Consider the following 17,110-nt stretch of genomic DNA (forward strand, 5'->3'; position numbering starts at 1 on the left):
GAGTTTTTGGGTCTGAGATCAGGTTTGCCTGGTAGCCTCAAAGAGCAATTTACCTTTTTTTTCAAAATTTGCTTTTGATCATTTCAGACAATTCATCCTTTCTGAATGAGAAAGACTAGAAGAGAGGAATGTCGAATGAGGTTAAGTAAACGGAGAATCTGTCACATAAAGCAAGTTTAAAGCCCCGTAACAGCATCCATGCAGGACAAACGGAAGCATTATTCTTTTGAAAACATTATTCTTTTAAACAGTGTGTAATGACATCCTCCCCAGAGACTTCTTCCATAAAAGAAAAAAAAAATACTTCCTCAGAAGTCATCTTCTAGATTCCCAGCATAATGAGTGAAGCACAGTGAAAAGTCAGACTTGTGTTTTTTTATGTAAGAAGGTTCAAAATTAGAACTGCAAAAAGGGGCTCATAAGTTTCTGAATGTTTTTGTTTTCTGTTACTTACCGGTATTTCCATGATCCAAAAGGACAAGTGAAAGGAAAAGATTGCCATTATTACCTTAGACCTGTATCAGGGAATGTGTTCTCATTACAAACTGGAGCCAAACATATTTTCTGTTTTCAAGGGAGAAATACATAAAAGTCAAATATGCTAAATGTACGATAATTCACTCTTAAGTTCCTTTTAAGTATATCATTTTCTTATGCTGAAATATCAATCTGTGGAATGTGTTTCCAGTACTCTGTGCTGCTGTTACCTCCTGAGGACTTAACTGAAAATAAATATGAAAATTTTATGTTTTAAAAGTTTGGTATTACTTAAATATCAGAATTTGGTTTTGTTTTAAATGTTCAAAATATGTTTAAAAAACAAAAAGGTAAATAAGCAGAGAAATTACTTCTTTCAATTCCAACTCTACGTTGTTTAATTAACGCATGTTCAAATAAACAGTTTTTCTTAAAAGATTTCAAAATTGTTGAATACATGTTGAATGTAAAGGAAAAAAGAAGAAAGACACTATAGAAAAATCACAATTATGATGTTTATTTAGCAAAATAAATTGAAGAAAGTTTTCTATTAAAAAAAGTAAGAATCATATCCAAATTTTAGCTTCCCCATCTTCTTTGGTACTGAAATCAATGTTCAGCATATATTTATTTTGAAGTTAGTCATTGGGTCTATAACAGTTTTCCATAGAAGGAAAATAGAAAATTAAGTTACCTGTAATTGTCTCGTTTATTGAATAACCAATGGGTGTGTAAAAGCAGTCAATTATGTGTATGCTGAAACCAACATCATCAAGGAAATTCATTCATAGATATATGTTTTCCACTGGAAACATATCTCAAATTTTTCAATAATCTTCTACCATCACTTTACTATGTTATCTGAATAGTAACCCAATGTACAGATGCTGTTATTCACTTAACTCATGAATTACTCTCTAAGGAAGGTGACACCACCACACCAGGACTTATTAACATTTATTTTCAACATGACTACACCATTAAAAATTTTTTTCTGTATTTCTTAGAATTGTGTGCTTCAGTCTTTTCATAAAATAGTATCTGGAGATCGCTAATAGCATTAAATTAATATTAATAAAATCCAATTCTATCTAAGTCTTTTTCTCTTAAGAAGAAATATTACTTAAAACCAGACATTTTGTTCTTTAGAGAGTAGTATTATATGGACGGCTAATTCAGCCAAGCCACTTCCAGAAACACCATGTGACAACCAAGCTACTCTTATTCCTTTGATAAATTCTTTGCCTTTACCCATACTGATTTCTCCACGTCCCTGCTTTCTTGTGTGAAAGTACCTTCCCCTTAATTTGTTAAAAGAATCTGAGAAAAAAAATCCAGTAACAAACGAGGGCAATGATTTTTTTTTTTTTGCACAGACTTGTGACCACAAAACGATCAAGCAATTTATAGCTTCAGTGCTAACACTGGGATTGGGAACAAGAAGAGTACAACCATAATAAAATACAGCTATCTATTAGAAGGACTGCATAAAGACATCTTTGGCCATGTAGGCTCTGGGCCCTCTGGAAATAAGTCAGTTGCATTGCCAACATGACAAAGAAAATAGCGATGTTCAGAATCAGGAACAGCCTGGTATACGAAGCAGACAGTGCTGGGGCTCTGCTGCGAGTCGTCGTCACCATCCGAGCCTGTCCAAACCGGCCTTTCATCAAATCACCATTTTTGTGTTTCTCATATGTTACATCTGCAAAATCTAAAAGGTCTTTCATTTCTTCATCTTCATCTATGGGCAGCTCTTTCTGTGCCAAAATCTGAGCTTTCTGTCGAATCTTCTTCTCATTGACTTCAATCTGTGCAAAAATATCAGGGACGGCATCCACAAATTTATAGCGCTTGCCTCCCCTTCGGTTTTTCTTGGACTTGCTTTGCTGCTGCTGCTGCTGCTGTGATATGGCAAAAATCCTGTCGATGGCCTCCTCGGTCTGTCTCTTATCTGAAAATCTCAGCAGGCGCTCAGCAGTCTTCCTAAAGCTGGCTGTGTTCCGGACTCGGGACAGGATCTGCTTCTCCAGCAGCTGGAACACTGGCTTAAAATGCTGCAGGTTCTGTTCCACAATAGCGGCATAGTCCTTCACCTCAGGGACCACGGTGCTCTTGATGGCCGAACTCCGGTCAAACAGAATTTTCTGACGGTCGGCAATGACCTGTGCCAAGGCCAACTGTTCTGTAGTCTCACCTGTCCACAGGTAAGTGGCGTAGGCATGCTCGCTGGTGGCTATGAACACATCCAGTTGCTGAGAGTCTCCGTGGATGCTGAAGCTCTGGACATCTACGGAGGGCCCTATGAAGAGGTAAGCTGCCCTGGTGATGGGACTTCGGAGGTGTGTGGTGACATTCACATAGTTGGTCCCGTTGTAGGGATAGCCCCGAGGGTATGTCACTGAAGCAAAGGTTCCTTTCTCACTGTAGCCGGTATCATCCATCCAGTACATTTTATAGAGACCATCTCGCTGCCTGATGAAAGCCCCATGGACCCCATCTACCACTGTCTCCTCAAAAGAAAAATCCACATTGTGGAAGAAGCTTGCTGCCGTCTCCAAGGGGCTGTCCTCTCCCAGGTGTATCTGATCCACAAGGAGGAGAAGCTGTGGATGCAGGAGCATCAGATTCCTCTGAACGTTCTTCAGACGGAGCTGGGGGTTATAAGCGCCCACACCCTCTCCTCGGATGAAAACCACCCCATTTTTCTCCACTGCAGCAACCACTCTCCCCTGACAGCTAGCTGCCAGGTCATGCTTGTATTTAGACCATTTTGATGAACAGTCTTCTGTGACCTGACCTTCCCAGGGAGAAAAGCAGCTCTTGGACACAGCTGGGGAAAACATCAAAACATTGTTGAAGAAGGTATACTTTGGCCCATAGAGAGCCTCAGTAATGAAAGGCACACCGTTGGGAGCAAAAGTAAAGGAGTTTTGATCAGGATGTTCATGGCCTGCGTTAAAATTTCTCCAGCCTTTGATCCAGTCTTTGTATTTGTTTCTGTGGACAATGTCATATATTGCACGTCCCCCAAGTTTTCCTGACTTGAAGGAAAGGAAAGATCTATTGATTTCTGCAGGCAGCGCACTTCCATAAGTCACAACACCCCAGTCTTCAAAATAATGCAATGCTGGGGTGCCAAAATCTGGAGGGGGGACAGATTTCAAGCTGGCATCATACCTGAAAGAATCAATTTTTTAAAATTAAATGGTTTTCCGATAGAAGTGAAAGGAACACAGCAGAGCTGCGAGGGCACACGGCAACGTGGCTGGAGGAAACAACGTAAAAACACCACCCAGAGCACTGGCAGCGTAGACTGTATTAGGGGCATTTCTGAAAACACTCACGTATAATCAGCATGTGTAGGGGCATGCCCTTGGTGAATGGGAGAGGAGTGGGTCTTTACAACTGTGAAGGGTTTGAGCCGGAAATGACAGCTACTGATAGTCACTACGTGGACCCTCTTCAGTTAATGATTTCAGAACTGCCACCCAAACGACTGGGGCTCATAGAATTAAGCAGCTCATCCAAACCTCTAGTTGAGGGGCTCCTATTCTAGGAAACCACATGGTAAGATTTGGACTCTAGCAATCCCTGAGTGCTGAGAAAGCACTGTTCTGCAAACAACTGATATTATTGAAAGTTTGGTAGAGTACTTTTTTCCCCCTCTAAAAAAATAAATTTAAATAGAGTCAAATTTCACATATTAGATAAAATTTATTGCCAATACCATATCTAAGAATATGAATGGATGAAATTCAGGAAATGATCTAACAGTGGAGGATTTATGATCATGCCACCCGCTGCCTAGCCCGATTCCAAGGTTTGGTTTTGTTTTAATCTGCAGATGATGTCATGCTTTTTTTGATATGTTTCTTATTTTAATTTATGATGTTTATCAAAGTAAGATAATAATTCACATTAAACTTTCACCATGATTAAGAACACAGGTTTTGATTCAGGAAGGCTCCAAAAATAATAATGAAGATGACTGTTCACTTTTGGTGATCTGAGACAACAGCCTTGACAGGTTCATATGATTTGCTGCTCAAGGGAAGCTTGAGGCTCTAAGATACTTTTTCTCTAAAGTGAATCAGTCACCTATGGTAGAGTTAATCTTATTGATATTTATTTGATTTGAGCTGTTTTGTCTTTTGTTCTGGAGTCTCAGTTACGGACATCAGCAATTGTCTCTCTGCTTCAGTCTAGTACAGTGTTGGCTTAATTATGATGATTTAACAAATCCAGAAACGAGTGGAACTGGCCATCCTCCTCTCAGGCTTTGGTCAGTTTTCATATTCGCGTAAAGGCACTTTCTGAATCAACTTAGACTTAGCATTAATCTGACTCCTATAATCAGCTTTATAGAACGCTCTTGTTTATTTACGGGTAAGTGAAAAACACTATTAAGTAATTACTTCAAATACCTAAAAGGAGCCAAGAATGGTTGCATGTTAATATATGCAGTTCATCTGTGAAGATAGTTTTTTAAAATGCTGGTTAAATTATGACAGTTACCACTTTACTAACGTTTTTTTTCCCCTCTTAATTGTTTAATTTTTTTTTTTGTAAATGAAAAGAAGCAATCAAACCACGGAAGCTTACTTTGGAGTTGAATGCAAATTTCAATAGCTTGAAAAGACATCAGGGATTAATGATTAACCAGTTCCCTGTAATTTTTATTTTAATTTATTGGATGCCAAACATGTATTTGGCAGTACTTTAAAAAGGAGACCCTGGCTTCTCCTTCTAGGCTTAAAAGATTAAGGCAAAAAAATTACATGCTTCTTTTATTATCAAAGTAAAACTGTCAAATACTGTCAACCACTTTTAAGTAGTTTTGAAAATTTAGCAACAGCTTTGCTATTAGAAGATTATAATGCTCCATTTACCAAAACAAAACATTTTACTACTTTTTTTTTTTGGTGTGATTATCAGAATAACTCAGTCTAAATTTCGTGGTTTTTCTCTTTATATGATTTCAAAAATGATGTAAACCAAAACATGCATATCTAGGAAATAGTGTGAGCCTAGGATTCTAATACACGAAAAGCAAAAACTGCAAACAGTAATTAGATCTTAAATGGAAGGAAATGTTTCTAACAGAATTTCAAAACTGTGATATGAATTTAATTGAAGCTGCGAGTTCGTAGGTGGCATGGAGAAAGTGTTAAAAAGTAGATTAGTTTTTCTTTTTTAATGCAAAAAAATTAGCACACTATACCCCTGGGTACAATTTCTCTTTAAAGCCAGTACAAGGTAGCATACCAGAGAAATTCTGTGTGAAGCGTACACCAGCGCTGCCCTTTGGAAGGCGTCCCTGGACCTTCCATCACACGGTTCCTTCTGATCTGGTCAGCCAACCAGTTACCACTGCCGTTACGCATGACAAATTTATCCAGGAACACTAATTGGCTTTCTGGACCATAAAACCAGTTGTAATTTGAGTCTGCAATAGCCACAGTTCTTTGAAACCCTGGGGAAAGAAGTTTGACAGAATTAAGATAAGTTTAAAACTGCCTACTTCCATAAAGGCCCAAAGAATGATTCTCAATCCTGGTTCCAAATTAGACTCAATTGTGTACCTTGGATAAAAATAAGGAAGAAAAATCCACCATGCCCTCGCACTACCCCAGGCCAGTTAATCAGAATCCTTCTAAAAGTCTTCCACAAACCTGTGTGCAAGTCTGTCATGTGGCAACTTGTCTTTGGTAATGGAAACAACTATTAAGGCTTACGTTTGTTGCCTACCTTCCTCATTTTCTAATGTCCACGCTACGTGCAAATATAATTGCATGGATACATGGGAGATCTATCCTTTTGTGCATGGTGAGTCCCTGAACCTGGAATCAGCACTAGCTTTCCCACCAACTCATCCCACATCCCAGACCAAGATAATAACATAAGGTGCTTCAATTTGGCATCCAATACAGCAGAAATTATAAGGTTTAGGGGAGAAACTGAGTTTCTATAGGAAGAAAATGAAACAATTCCAGAGAAGGTCCTGCCTGTATGTACTATCAGAAGTTGAAGAAAAGAGAGAAAATGTAAAGATCATACTGGAAGAGGTCAGAAAAACAAAACTACGTAAGACCAGATAATGCTCCAGGCATTCTTGAAAAAGAAGAATGGGAGAAAATTCTGGGTCAGACAGGATTAATCGTTACTACAATAGCCATTATAGAGAAAATAAAAAAGAAATGTTGTTGAGAACAGACTGCCTTAACACAGAATCCCTTCTAAAAATGCCTGCATGACCATATTTACATGATTTACAGCTAATGTTTTTGCTTCTAGCAGTTTAGTAAACTCTCGTCCAAGTAAATCTTACTATAAAATGTGATTTTCTGAATCTTCTACTAACCTGTATCTTAAAAGCAGATGGGCTGTTTTATTACTCTGAATCCCCTGCCTATTATAGTGCTTGGCACATAAATGTTCAATAAAGGTTGTTTTACTAATTGACACAAATACATGATTTCTCCTCTTAGAGGTGCTCATATTGTCTTTTCCACCTTAGGAAGTAGCCACATACATAGTTCACAGCAAACCCAAGCCCTGATGTGGCTGGCTGTTAGAACTCAGATCAAATTACAAAGCACTGAGACCTCTTAAAGGCCCTTGCTTTAGATGGCCTTTGTTTACCAAGATAAACTAAAGATAAAAGAGGCCTCTCCCACATGCTTAAGGATAACCAAAACAATAGGGTTCCGCATGTGAGTCTAAACTAAATCTTAACATGGTTCTTTTGCTCTGCAGTATTTTTTTGATAACTAATCCAATAATGGAGATTCTATCCAATCCATGTGTATATAACCAGAGCAAAAAGATTTAAAAACTGGATTGTTTGCTGTAGGTCTAGGATCATTCAACTAAAAAATTGCATTTCACTGAGGGAAAACCCACCCTGATGAAAATTTACCTCCTAAACCTTTTCTAACACGATAGTCCTGTTTAGAAATAAGGAGAGTTATAGGCTGTCCTAGAAATGAATAAACTCTTTATATATATATGTGTGTGTGCGTGCGTGTGTGTGTGTGTGTGTGTGTGAGAGCCAGTTCTCTTAAAAGGCTAAGCTACGTAGCAACAAGAAATTAGAAGTTTCATAGAAATTCATTTTTTTTCTTTTTTTAAAAAAAATTTTCAGCCATGTTGCGTGGCATGTGGGTCTTAGTTCCCCAACCAGGGACTGAACCCACGCCCCCTGTAGTGGTAGAGCGGAGTCTTAACCACTGAACCGCCGGGGAAGTCCCAGAAATTCATTTTTTGGTTTGCTTTCTATATCTTATACCATTTATTTCCATAAAATATTTTGAGTATTAACACATTATTGACCAGGGGATTTCTGCAGAAACTAACGCCTGTGCCTGTAATACGTCTCTGATCAAAAATGTGTTAAGAGAATACTAAACCCCCAATTTAAATATGTAGATGTAATCTTTCTTTTGAATCATGTTTGTATAGTTTGGAACAAAAAATTTAAAACTAAAAAAGTAAAATAGGATCAATTAGGGATCACACATAAAGGAAAATTAATATGTAATCGTAAGTATTTTTGTTTTGTTTAGATTCATGAAAATGAGTTTGTATATGTGCCCAAGTTTGTACACATACAAAAATAAAAGTACTGTGGAGGCTACAAATTATATCTGATCTGTTAAGCTCTAAGCTTTATAATACCTAAATCACAAATCTTCACATTAACTCTCCAAATATTCCTGGCAATATACAACTCTTGAATTATTCTTTGATTAAAAAAAAAAATCCCTTTAACCTCAATATGGCTCAAATCCCACGTTTCTTTTCTTGGTCTAGTCCATCTTCATAATCAGAAAAAATTACAGTAGTTTAATGTTTTCCCACTTCTAAGTCCTCACTGTACCTGGCAGGATGGTTCTATACATAAATGCAAAGTGTTGTTTAAGCCATGGGTGGCCAAAGTGGTTGATGTCAAAGTGCCTCTGAACAAGAAACATATACTGGAAGAGTGATCTAGTGGTGTAGCTGCCATATGCAACTCCTTCATAGAGGGAGCCGTCTGTCACCTCTCGGAGCAAGACAAGAGACTTCTCCATGATGGTCAGAACTTGTTTGGTCCATAAGTAAGCTTCTTGAAGATACCCTGAAAGATGGAAACAATGACTAAGGCTGTAACAAACTAAAAACAAAAATATGGCCAAATAAAACCCTCTGAGTTATCTGACCAGTTTATACTGCAAATTGCATTTTGTAAAACTCTCACTTATCAACATTATAAATAACATCCTGCTAGCCCAGGTTTATGATGAGTCCATGATCTAAGTTAAGAAGTTCTTGAATACAGGTCATTTATTAATTAAAGACAAACCTTTCAATAAGTATCAGCCATTTCATAATCTTTAATAAACTGAAACCACACCACATCTAAGATTACAAATTGCACATACTTTATGTCTGCAAGAAAGGATCTGTACATTGAGACTTTTACTCAGTTTTTCTAGAAAACACTGTTTGAAAATATTTTTGAAGTTTTCCGCTTCACAGAAACTGTCACCATTATTTTACAGAATTTTTAATGAGCTGCAAATACTATAAATGCTAAATGAATAGTCTCCAACGCGTCCTGTTCTTAGAAGACAATACCTCACCCTTTACGTGGTTTTAGATTCCACAGCATTGGAAAAGGCAGCACAGTGGGGTGGAGAGACCATTGGAGTGGCAATCTAAAGGTGACAAAAATCAACTGGGAGTCCCTAATCTGCCAAAAATGAGCCACATGATTTTGTTCAAGCACTTCTTCAACCTGCCACATTTTTCAATTTCCCCAGCTGAAAATTAAAGGTCTAAAATTTTTTCTAAAATCCTTTTGACTCGGAAATGCTATCTTCCTATAATTCTTGTGAGACCAGCGTTTAGGCAACAGTAACAATTCCTCACATTTCGTAACATTTATAATTTACACAGCACCGAACATAATCTTACTTAATCCTTTTAACAACTCAATTATGCATTATTACCCCAAAATTACAGAAAGGTTGACTTGTCCTCTGGCACATGACTAAAAATGAACAGAACTTTGATCTGAACCTAGGTCTTTAGATTTAAGGTTTGTTTTGTTTGCTTGTATTTAAAATACACAACCCCTAAGGATAAAATTAAGCCCACTGCCTCCTAATGAGTGGACTTTTGTTGCATCACTCCCATAGACGTGTGTGTGATCATCCATGCTGAACCCTCTACCACAGTCTACTAGGTGTGCTGGGTATGGGGGCTTCCAGAGGCCCAGGTACCACCAGGTACCTCCCAGCCTAAATCCAAGGTTCCAGGCTAAGTAAGACCAAGCTCTCATCTCATGGGGGTGCAGCACCATTCTCAGGCTCTGCTGTGCAGAGGTTACTGTTAATTGTACACTGGCTCCTTCTCCCATCCAGCTCCACACCTGACCTGCCAGCCTTCTGGATAGTTTTCAATTTCCATTAGTCATTAGAGTTTAAAATCCCAATCATCCTCATCTTTTTTCTCTCTGTATCCTCCATCTCCAATCAGATACCAATGTGACTGATGTTTAAAATTAGAACTGCTACTCACTGCTCCCCAGATATTACCTGATTTTCCTTATAAAAACCCTATTCATGAGACGAGGCAATGTCTACCTTTGTAAACTTCAAATCTGTCAATACGAGGTACCAATATTGTTGTTACTGATGCTCTGCCCTGTATTTTTTTCCATCATCCATACACCTTGCCTGGAATGTTCATTATTTTCAGTTATCCATATCCTACCCATCCTTCAAAGTTCCATGAACCATCTCAAACTCACCTAAAGAACCTTGTTCTCCTGAATTCAAACTTAATACACTCGTTTGATATTTAATCATAATTTCATGATCCCCCTTATTTCATTCCGTGGTAATATTATAAGTATGGTGTAGTCATTTAAACATTTCACACCTGTCTTCTTTCCAACTGATTTGTAAACTGCATACATGTGATCCTGTGGGCCCTGTATCCTAAGCCTTAAGACAGGGTTAGCAGAACAGATGAAAAATCCTAACTCTCTCACTGCTGAAATTTCATCTGAGTCCAGTAGGAGCTACACCTGAGTAAGCTACCTCAGTCAGTATTTACAAGGCTGCTCTGAGAACATGGAATTATTGGCACAGCGTGGCCGAGGTAGCTCCTAAAGTTAGAGCAAAGCTGGGGCTGTAAGTCTAATTATTAACTGAGATGTGCAGGAGCAGAGATTTCACTCCTTCTTTTGTCCCATCTTCTTAGAAATGTGTGAGCTGCTTATGGAATGGCTCTGGGAGAGTGCATCCCAGAGCAACCCATAACTTTACTCAGAAAACAAAGGCATGTGAAAACTCCTGCCAGAAGAAAATTCAAATTTTGACCCAATTCGAGCCAGTATTGTAGGTGCCTGCTTAATATCTGGAACAATTTTATCTACTGTGAAGAATGAAGAAATAAGCTCTATTCCTGTTGGTAAAGAACTAAACATTTATCTAAGGAAATAAAACTGTACTAGACTAAAACTCAAAGCCCCAAGCTGCAATCCAGTTCACTCCAAGGTTCTTTCCACCAATTTATGATGCTGTCTTTCCACAGGCCTGTGGATTTATAAATGGTTTGATGGTAGGTGTTCACATGGCTTACCTCTTGACTTTTAAAATTTCATTTGTTTTTGTGAGAGTGGGGGGCAAAGGGAGCTAGCATGAAAATTGACCCTCTTAATCAAGCTTTCCTTGAGTTACTAAAATTGAATTTCTATTCTGAGAGAGGTAACAAAATATAGTGGAAAGACAATGAAGTTTGAGTTTGGCTAGAACTGGGTCCAAATCCCAGCTACCTTATATGGTTGATGTGAGAATTAAAATATGGACAAGGATTAGCACATGCCATATGCTCAATTAATTGTAGTTTCTTTTCTTCTAAGACCTAATTAAAAGTGATGGTTCATATGACAAGGGAGAAAGCTAGGCTTGGGTAAAATCTGATGCTGGATAACGTGCAAAATGCTTACTAATTCTTATGGGGAATATAATCAAGAGTTAAACTCTTTTAGATTTGCCAGTTACGAGTATATATTTAATTCTAATAACTCACTGTGATCTTAGGGTTGTTTTTCTTAAACATAATCTTATTTAGTCATTTATAGACTTCCACAGGAGTTGTAATTAAGTCAGAATTACAAGAACAAAGAAAATGCAATATTAGCAATTACGTAATACAATAAGGTAAAGCAGCTATACGATCCACAAAAGTCAATTCCAAATTTGACCTGAATGATGTAGACTGATTGTTTTAAAGTCTTTAGAGGGACAAAAAAAGTACTGCTATAATGATACACACCTGTGTATGAGGACTATTCAGTTCATATAATAAACCATCTGTTCAGCTTTCAAAAACTCTATCCAGGCTGACTGCCTTCACTGTCAAAAATCTTTGGAAAAAGGAAGATTCACCACTGATCCTGTGCTGTAAGGATATGGCTTGGGACAATCAAATGCCCTACTCAAGTAACCTTCAGGCTAATATAACAAGCAGAAATGAGGAAAGAGATGTCTCTCAGCTCTTCAAGAGGTGTCCCAGATATTACTTCATCTTATGGGCTTAGTTAGGATCCAAGCATGAACATATACTTAGACTAGTTATATAAATGCTTTGCTCACAACATGGTAACTACAACTGATGTTAGCTCAGGCATCCCCTCGGTGTGTCCGTACGCACCTTGATTCATCAGGACTAGGCTTCCTGTGAGCAAGGCCATGCAGTTGGTGGGCTGATGATTGTGCAGGTATTGAAATCCCCATCCTCTCCTGTATGAAGTTTCATACATATATCCCGAGGCATTGGCAATCACTTCAAGAAACCTCTCCTGTTGTGTCTTGCTCAGGTAGTTGTACAAGAAGTCATAGGCAGTGGCAAAACCAACCAGGGAGTGAGCAAGCGGGACTTCATCCCAAGGAGCATCTTTCACCAACCTGTAAAGGAAAAGAAGCCCATGCAAATTAGTGCCACCAGGCTCACAGCCCTCATCACACTTTTAAAGTGTCTATTTCTCAGAACTAAAGGACACAAGTGAAGATACAATCCAAAAGGTTTAATGACACAAAAGATAGATTTCCCTCCACATAAGACACAAGCATAAAGTCTGTCTAATGTGAAAATTACAGAGTTAACACTTTTCTCTCTCCAGCTTCTGGCAACATCAAGATGTTGCGATTTTTTTACTTTTGACTTTTTTCTTTACTCTTCATGAGAGGTAGAAGAATATATTCAAAGAGATCGAAAGCACATAACATGTCGTGGCAGAGCAAAATTCTCTGGAGTACCCGTTAACTAGTGCTTGCCCTCCCCTTTCTACCTGCAGTAGGGTTCTCAGTTCTGTTCTATGGCTGCTGTGCTGAAACTGTCCAACATGTACGTATATCCTATCTTATTTCCCACGGGCTGGTCAAGCTGAAGGTACCACGGTGTACAGTTTGGGACCTCTCAATCTAGACAGACCCACTTGGTCAATGCCATGATGAGGAGAGTGGCTAAAACGCTGGTGTAAGGGAGTAAAATGAGCTGATTCCAACTCAGATTTCTGTGTCTCATTTTTTCTCATAGAATGAACTGCACTGCCTTTAAGGTTCTTCAAGTACTTTTCAGGGAAGTCTATAAAAGCTGATCTGTGAAGTATTAAAACTGTCATTTTCTAAGAAACCAAATTTCTGCTTGACTTGCTATATAATTCTGCAAGTACATGAATAGAGTGTGGCCTGCGTTACACAGGAAGCTAAAAAGGATCTTTCACAATCACAGTTCTAGGGAATTATCCAGAAAACCCTCCCTATCTGTTCAGGATGTATTTGAGTAATCTCTAAAAGAGGGAAACAAATGAAGGGTGTGCTGTACTTGCGGGAGGTGGAAGAAAGCTCTCAATTAGGGATTAAACTAAAGCTTAACATTTCTATGCCAGAGCCTCTTTTTGGCAAACCAGTGAAGCCTCAGCCTCTTTCTCACTATGTTTTAAAATTCATAACATATAATACATAGGGGTACCAGGAAAGGTATTACTTTGAAATATAACTATCAGTACAGATATTTTTAAAAATTGTGATATATGTGCTTCTTTATTAAGGCATTAAAATACAAGATTTAATGGCAGGGATAGTAACTAAGATAACGTATAAGTAGTGATGAGCATAAATAATATTTTGAGATGTACACAGTAACTGAATGTGACATGAAAATATCTGTGACAAAGTTACAGGTTCTCCTGATATTGCTATAGTCGGTTATCCAGATTTATGATTTAGAAGAGACGCTAAAATTTCAGTTAGAGTTAGTGAAAATTAAGATGCAATATTTCTCCCATACAAACCCCACAGACCTTAGGTTAAGAATACTTAAAATGTTCTGAGAGACTACCTCTTCTAGACTGTGCTCCTCTTTCAGGAGTTTATATTAAAGACCTGATCTTCTTAGTAAGGCCTTCTCTGCTCACTCTGTCAGAACTTCAGCATTACTCCCCAACTCACAGTATTTCATTTGCCTTCCTCACTTTTTTGTCCTCTTAGCGTTTAAGTATGTATATGTATATGCATATGCATATGTATATGTTTATGTATACATATCCCCTACTAGAATTGAAGTTCTACAAGGGCAGGGTTATCTTTTCTTCTCTGTTGTATTCACTATTGGATCCCCAATCCTACAACAGTGTCTGGCACACAGGAGACTTTCAATAAATATTTTGGGGAAGAAAGAAAAAGATGAAGGAACAAGCCTATAAAACTAGGCTACACTGTTGACAATGAATATGTGATGATTAAGAAATCAGGAATTTGGAAGAATCCCTTGGTATTTAACAATAACTTCAGTGTTTGGTTAGCTGTGCTAGTAATACAGCCTGGTGCTAAAATGACTAAAATTGATGAGCTTCTTAACCAGTTGGCCACAGACAAAGCTGCCTTGCCAGTCAGCTGGCCAATGTGTGTACTGGTTGTAAACAGACTATGAAGAGTGTGAATTAATTCCCTACTTCTAGGGAAAAAAACAACTCAGACTGCAAGCTCACTGCCAGGGAGTTAGAAACACAATCTTCACTGACTTATAGTGATTGGGGAGGCAGGCAGAGATTCCAAGGCATTTTTTCCCCAGCCCTGTGTCTCTGCACCATGTCACCTATAAATGACAGCACATACACGTAGCCACGATAAAGCTGGCATCAATGAGCTGCTACCATCTACTGAGCCCTGACACGTCTGATACACCAATGAACTTATTTTTTATAGATAAAAGAACATTTAATATAATTGTTCTTCAGGAAATATTACTACGCAATTTGTGAGAAAATTTCCAAGTTCCCACGTATAGTTGCTTACTCCAAGCAGTTTCCAATTCAACAAAATCCTAGCACACTGATTAAAAAAAAAAAAAAAAGAGTTCCTGGTACCATCAGGTGCATCACTATATCCTTATGAAATCTGATCTGTAATAGCTACATTTCTAAGAGGTTACCTAGATTCTTTACCAATACATTCTTACCCAGCTTCATCTTCAGATACAGAGAGTAATTATGGAGGAGACTATATTTTACTGTCATGGAAACCAAAGGAAATTTGCTTCTAGCTCATGAATAGCAGCAAAGGAACTATCGTATTCAATGTGATCCTAACTAGCCGTTACTAAAACTACTAAAGAAGCATGTTAAGTGGTGAATCACAAAAAAAGATACAGGTATTAATTTATGAATTTTATTTCAGCTTAAAATATTTACATGTACATATTTACCAATCTTTTGAAGGGGAGCTAAAAGCCTTGTCTTTGAATGTGGGTCTACGGATCAGTGTCATTGTTTTTCCCTGCAAAGAACACATATAACACATCATCACAATTTCCAGCCTTGGTTTCTTTAATATAGGAAGAAATTAAAGATACTTGTGAAGGAATATAGAATCCTTCCAGACTTTTATGAGTTTTTCCCTAAACTTTTACTAATCTCATCCACATTAAATTATGACAGCAATTTTGTATAGTAAGTCACTCCAAAGCATTTAAGTTGGTTTTGGAAATATTAATTCTTTTTTATAAACTAACACTTATTCTATTTGTATATTATTATTAAAATTGTGTGATTACAGGTATTAGTGAAAGTGGCATAAACTGGTTTGAGAACAAATACAACTGACATTTGCTAAGCACATAAATCTATGGGTGGCAACAGAAATTAATGGACACAGCCTTGACATTCAGCAGTCTCTGAGAGCTGCTGCCAGTTATACAAGCAATGGAGGTTAATTTCATTGGCAAGTCAGTTAAGAGGTGGTTAGTTAAGAAAATTAACTAAGTTAAGAGGAGGTTAGTTCGGAAAATTTTTACTGTATTCCTCTTTTTATAAGCTATACTTTCTACTGTTTAGAGAGCTGTTCTTAAATTAAGGTCCATGGACCCCTGGGGTCTCTGAGACTCTTTCAGGGGATCCATGACTAAAACTTATTCTCATAATAATATAAAGATGTTATATGTTGATATTTGCACTGATGGTGCAAAAGTACTAGTGGGTTAAAAATGTTGGCATCTTAGCACGAATCCAGGCAGGGGCACTGAACTGCTCTAGTAATCCTTGTATGATTCTGCACACTGCCGTGCACTCTAAGTTTAAAAAAAAAAAAAAAGCCAGTTTCACTTAAGAATATCCTTGATAAAGTGGTAAAAATGATTAATTTTATAAAATCTCAACCTTTTTAGTTTATATCTTTCTAATACCCCATATGATGAAATGGGAAGTTATGTAAAAAGCACTATCCGTAGCAAAGTAAATAACTATCATGAGGAGAAGAAATTGTGCATTTAGTTGAGAGCTGAACTAGCTCCTTGCTTTTTCATGAAACATCGTTTTTACGTGAGAGAATGACCAACTGACAAATTACAGTTTTTTTAGACTTGTGTATTTTAAGTGGAAGTCTTTTTGAAACAAGGAAGCCTGCCAGTTGAAGAAAAACTGAAAGGTTTTGTTGACAATGACAAAATTTGAGCTTTCAAGCAAAAAAAAAAAAAAAAAAAAAAAGAATTTTGGAAAAATTGTATTGCTACCATGAGCTTAAAAGTTTACCAATACTTTAAGACTTTCCTGATGAGGTCAGTGATAACAAGTGTGATTTATTTTTATATTATATAACTAAATGCATCAACATTTGAAAGATGGGAATAACTCAGCGAATAAACATTCAAATAGAAAAGGCATATTACAAAACCATACAAAGATAAAAGATTCATTATAAGTGCAAAACATACTAATGGATTTTTTACCAATTAAAATATATGAGGAATTTTATTAACTAACATGGTTTCAGATTCCACATTGAAACTAACTTTTATAATCCAGATTCCACATAGAACTAACTTTTACAAAACTACCACTTGTCAAGTTCTAGTACAGTAGCAAAGAAAGCTGTCATAATTATCTGAAAAGACTCTTCAAATACTCCTCCCTTTTCAGTCAGATGTCTGTGTGAAGCTGGATTTTCTTCATATTTTCAACTTAAACACTACATTGCAACAAACTGAATACAGAAGAAGATATGCAAGATTTGCAAAAGTATAAAACAATGATCTCCTTCACACTAAATATTTTGTCTCCAAAAATCTAGTTATTTTTTGC

At 37.3% G+C, this 17,110-nt stretch overlaps 1 protein-coding gene across 4 annotated transcripts in view; it reads right to left on the reverse strand.

Moving 5' to 3' along the window:
* Positions 1-1,064: 1,064 nt before the first annotated feature.
* The window catches only part of DSE (dermatan sulfate epimerase), a 69,426-nt gene continuing 53,380 nt past the window's right edge, over positions 1,065-17,110 (reverse strand). For 3 of the 4 annotated variants that reach the window (XM_059941983.1, XM_059941982.1, XM_059941984.1), the window contains 4 exons: positions 12,187-12,440; positions 8,360-8,599; positions 5,746-5,953; positions 1,065-3,657 (listed from right to left, as the gene is read on the reverse strand). In XM_059941983.1, the coding sequence (XP_059797966.1) occupies positions 1,896-3,657; positions 5,746-5,953; positions 8,360-8,599; positions 12,187-12,440 (2,464 nt within the window). In that variant the 3' untranslated portion in view covers positions 1,065-1,895. Of the gene's footprint in view, positions 3,658-5,745; positions 5,954-8,359; positions 8,600-12,186; positions 12,441-17,110 lie in introns of those variants that run through there. The other variant, XM_059941985.1, reaches the window with a different exon arrangement.

Source organism: Balaenoptera ricei, chromosome 12 (assembly GCF_028023285.1).
Source record: "Balaenoptera ricei isolate mBalRic1 chromosome 12, mBalRic1.hap2, whole genome shotgun sequence".
Lineage (NCBI taxonomy): Eukaryota > Metazoa > Chordata > Mammalia > Artiodactyla > Balaenopteridae > Balaenoptera > Balaenoptera ricei.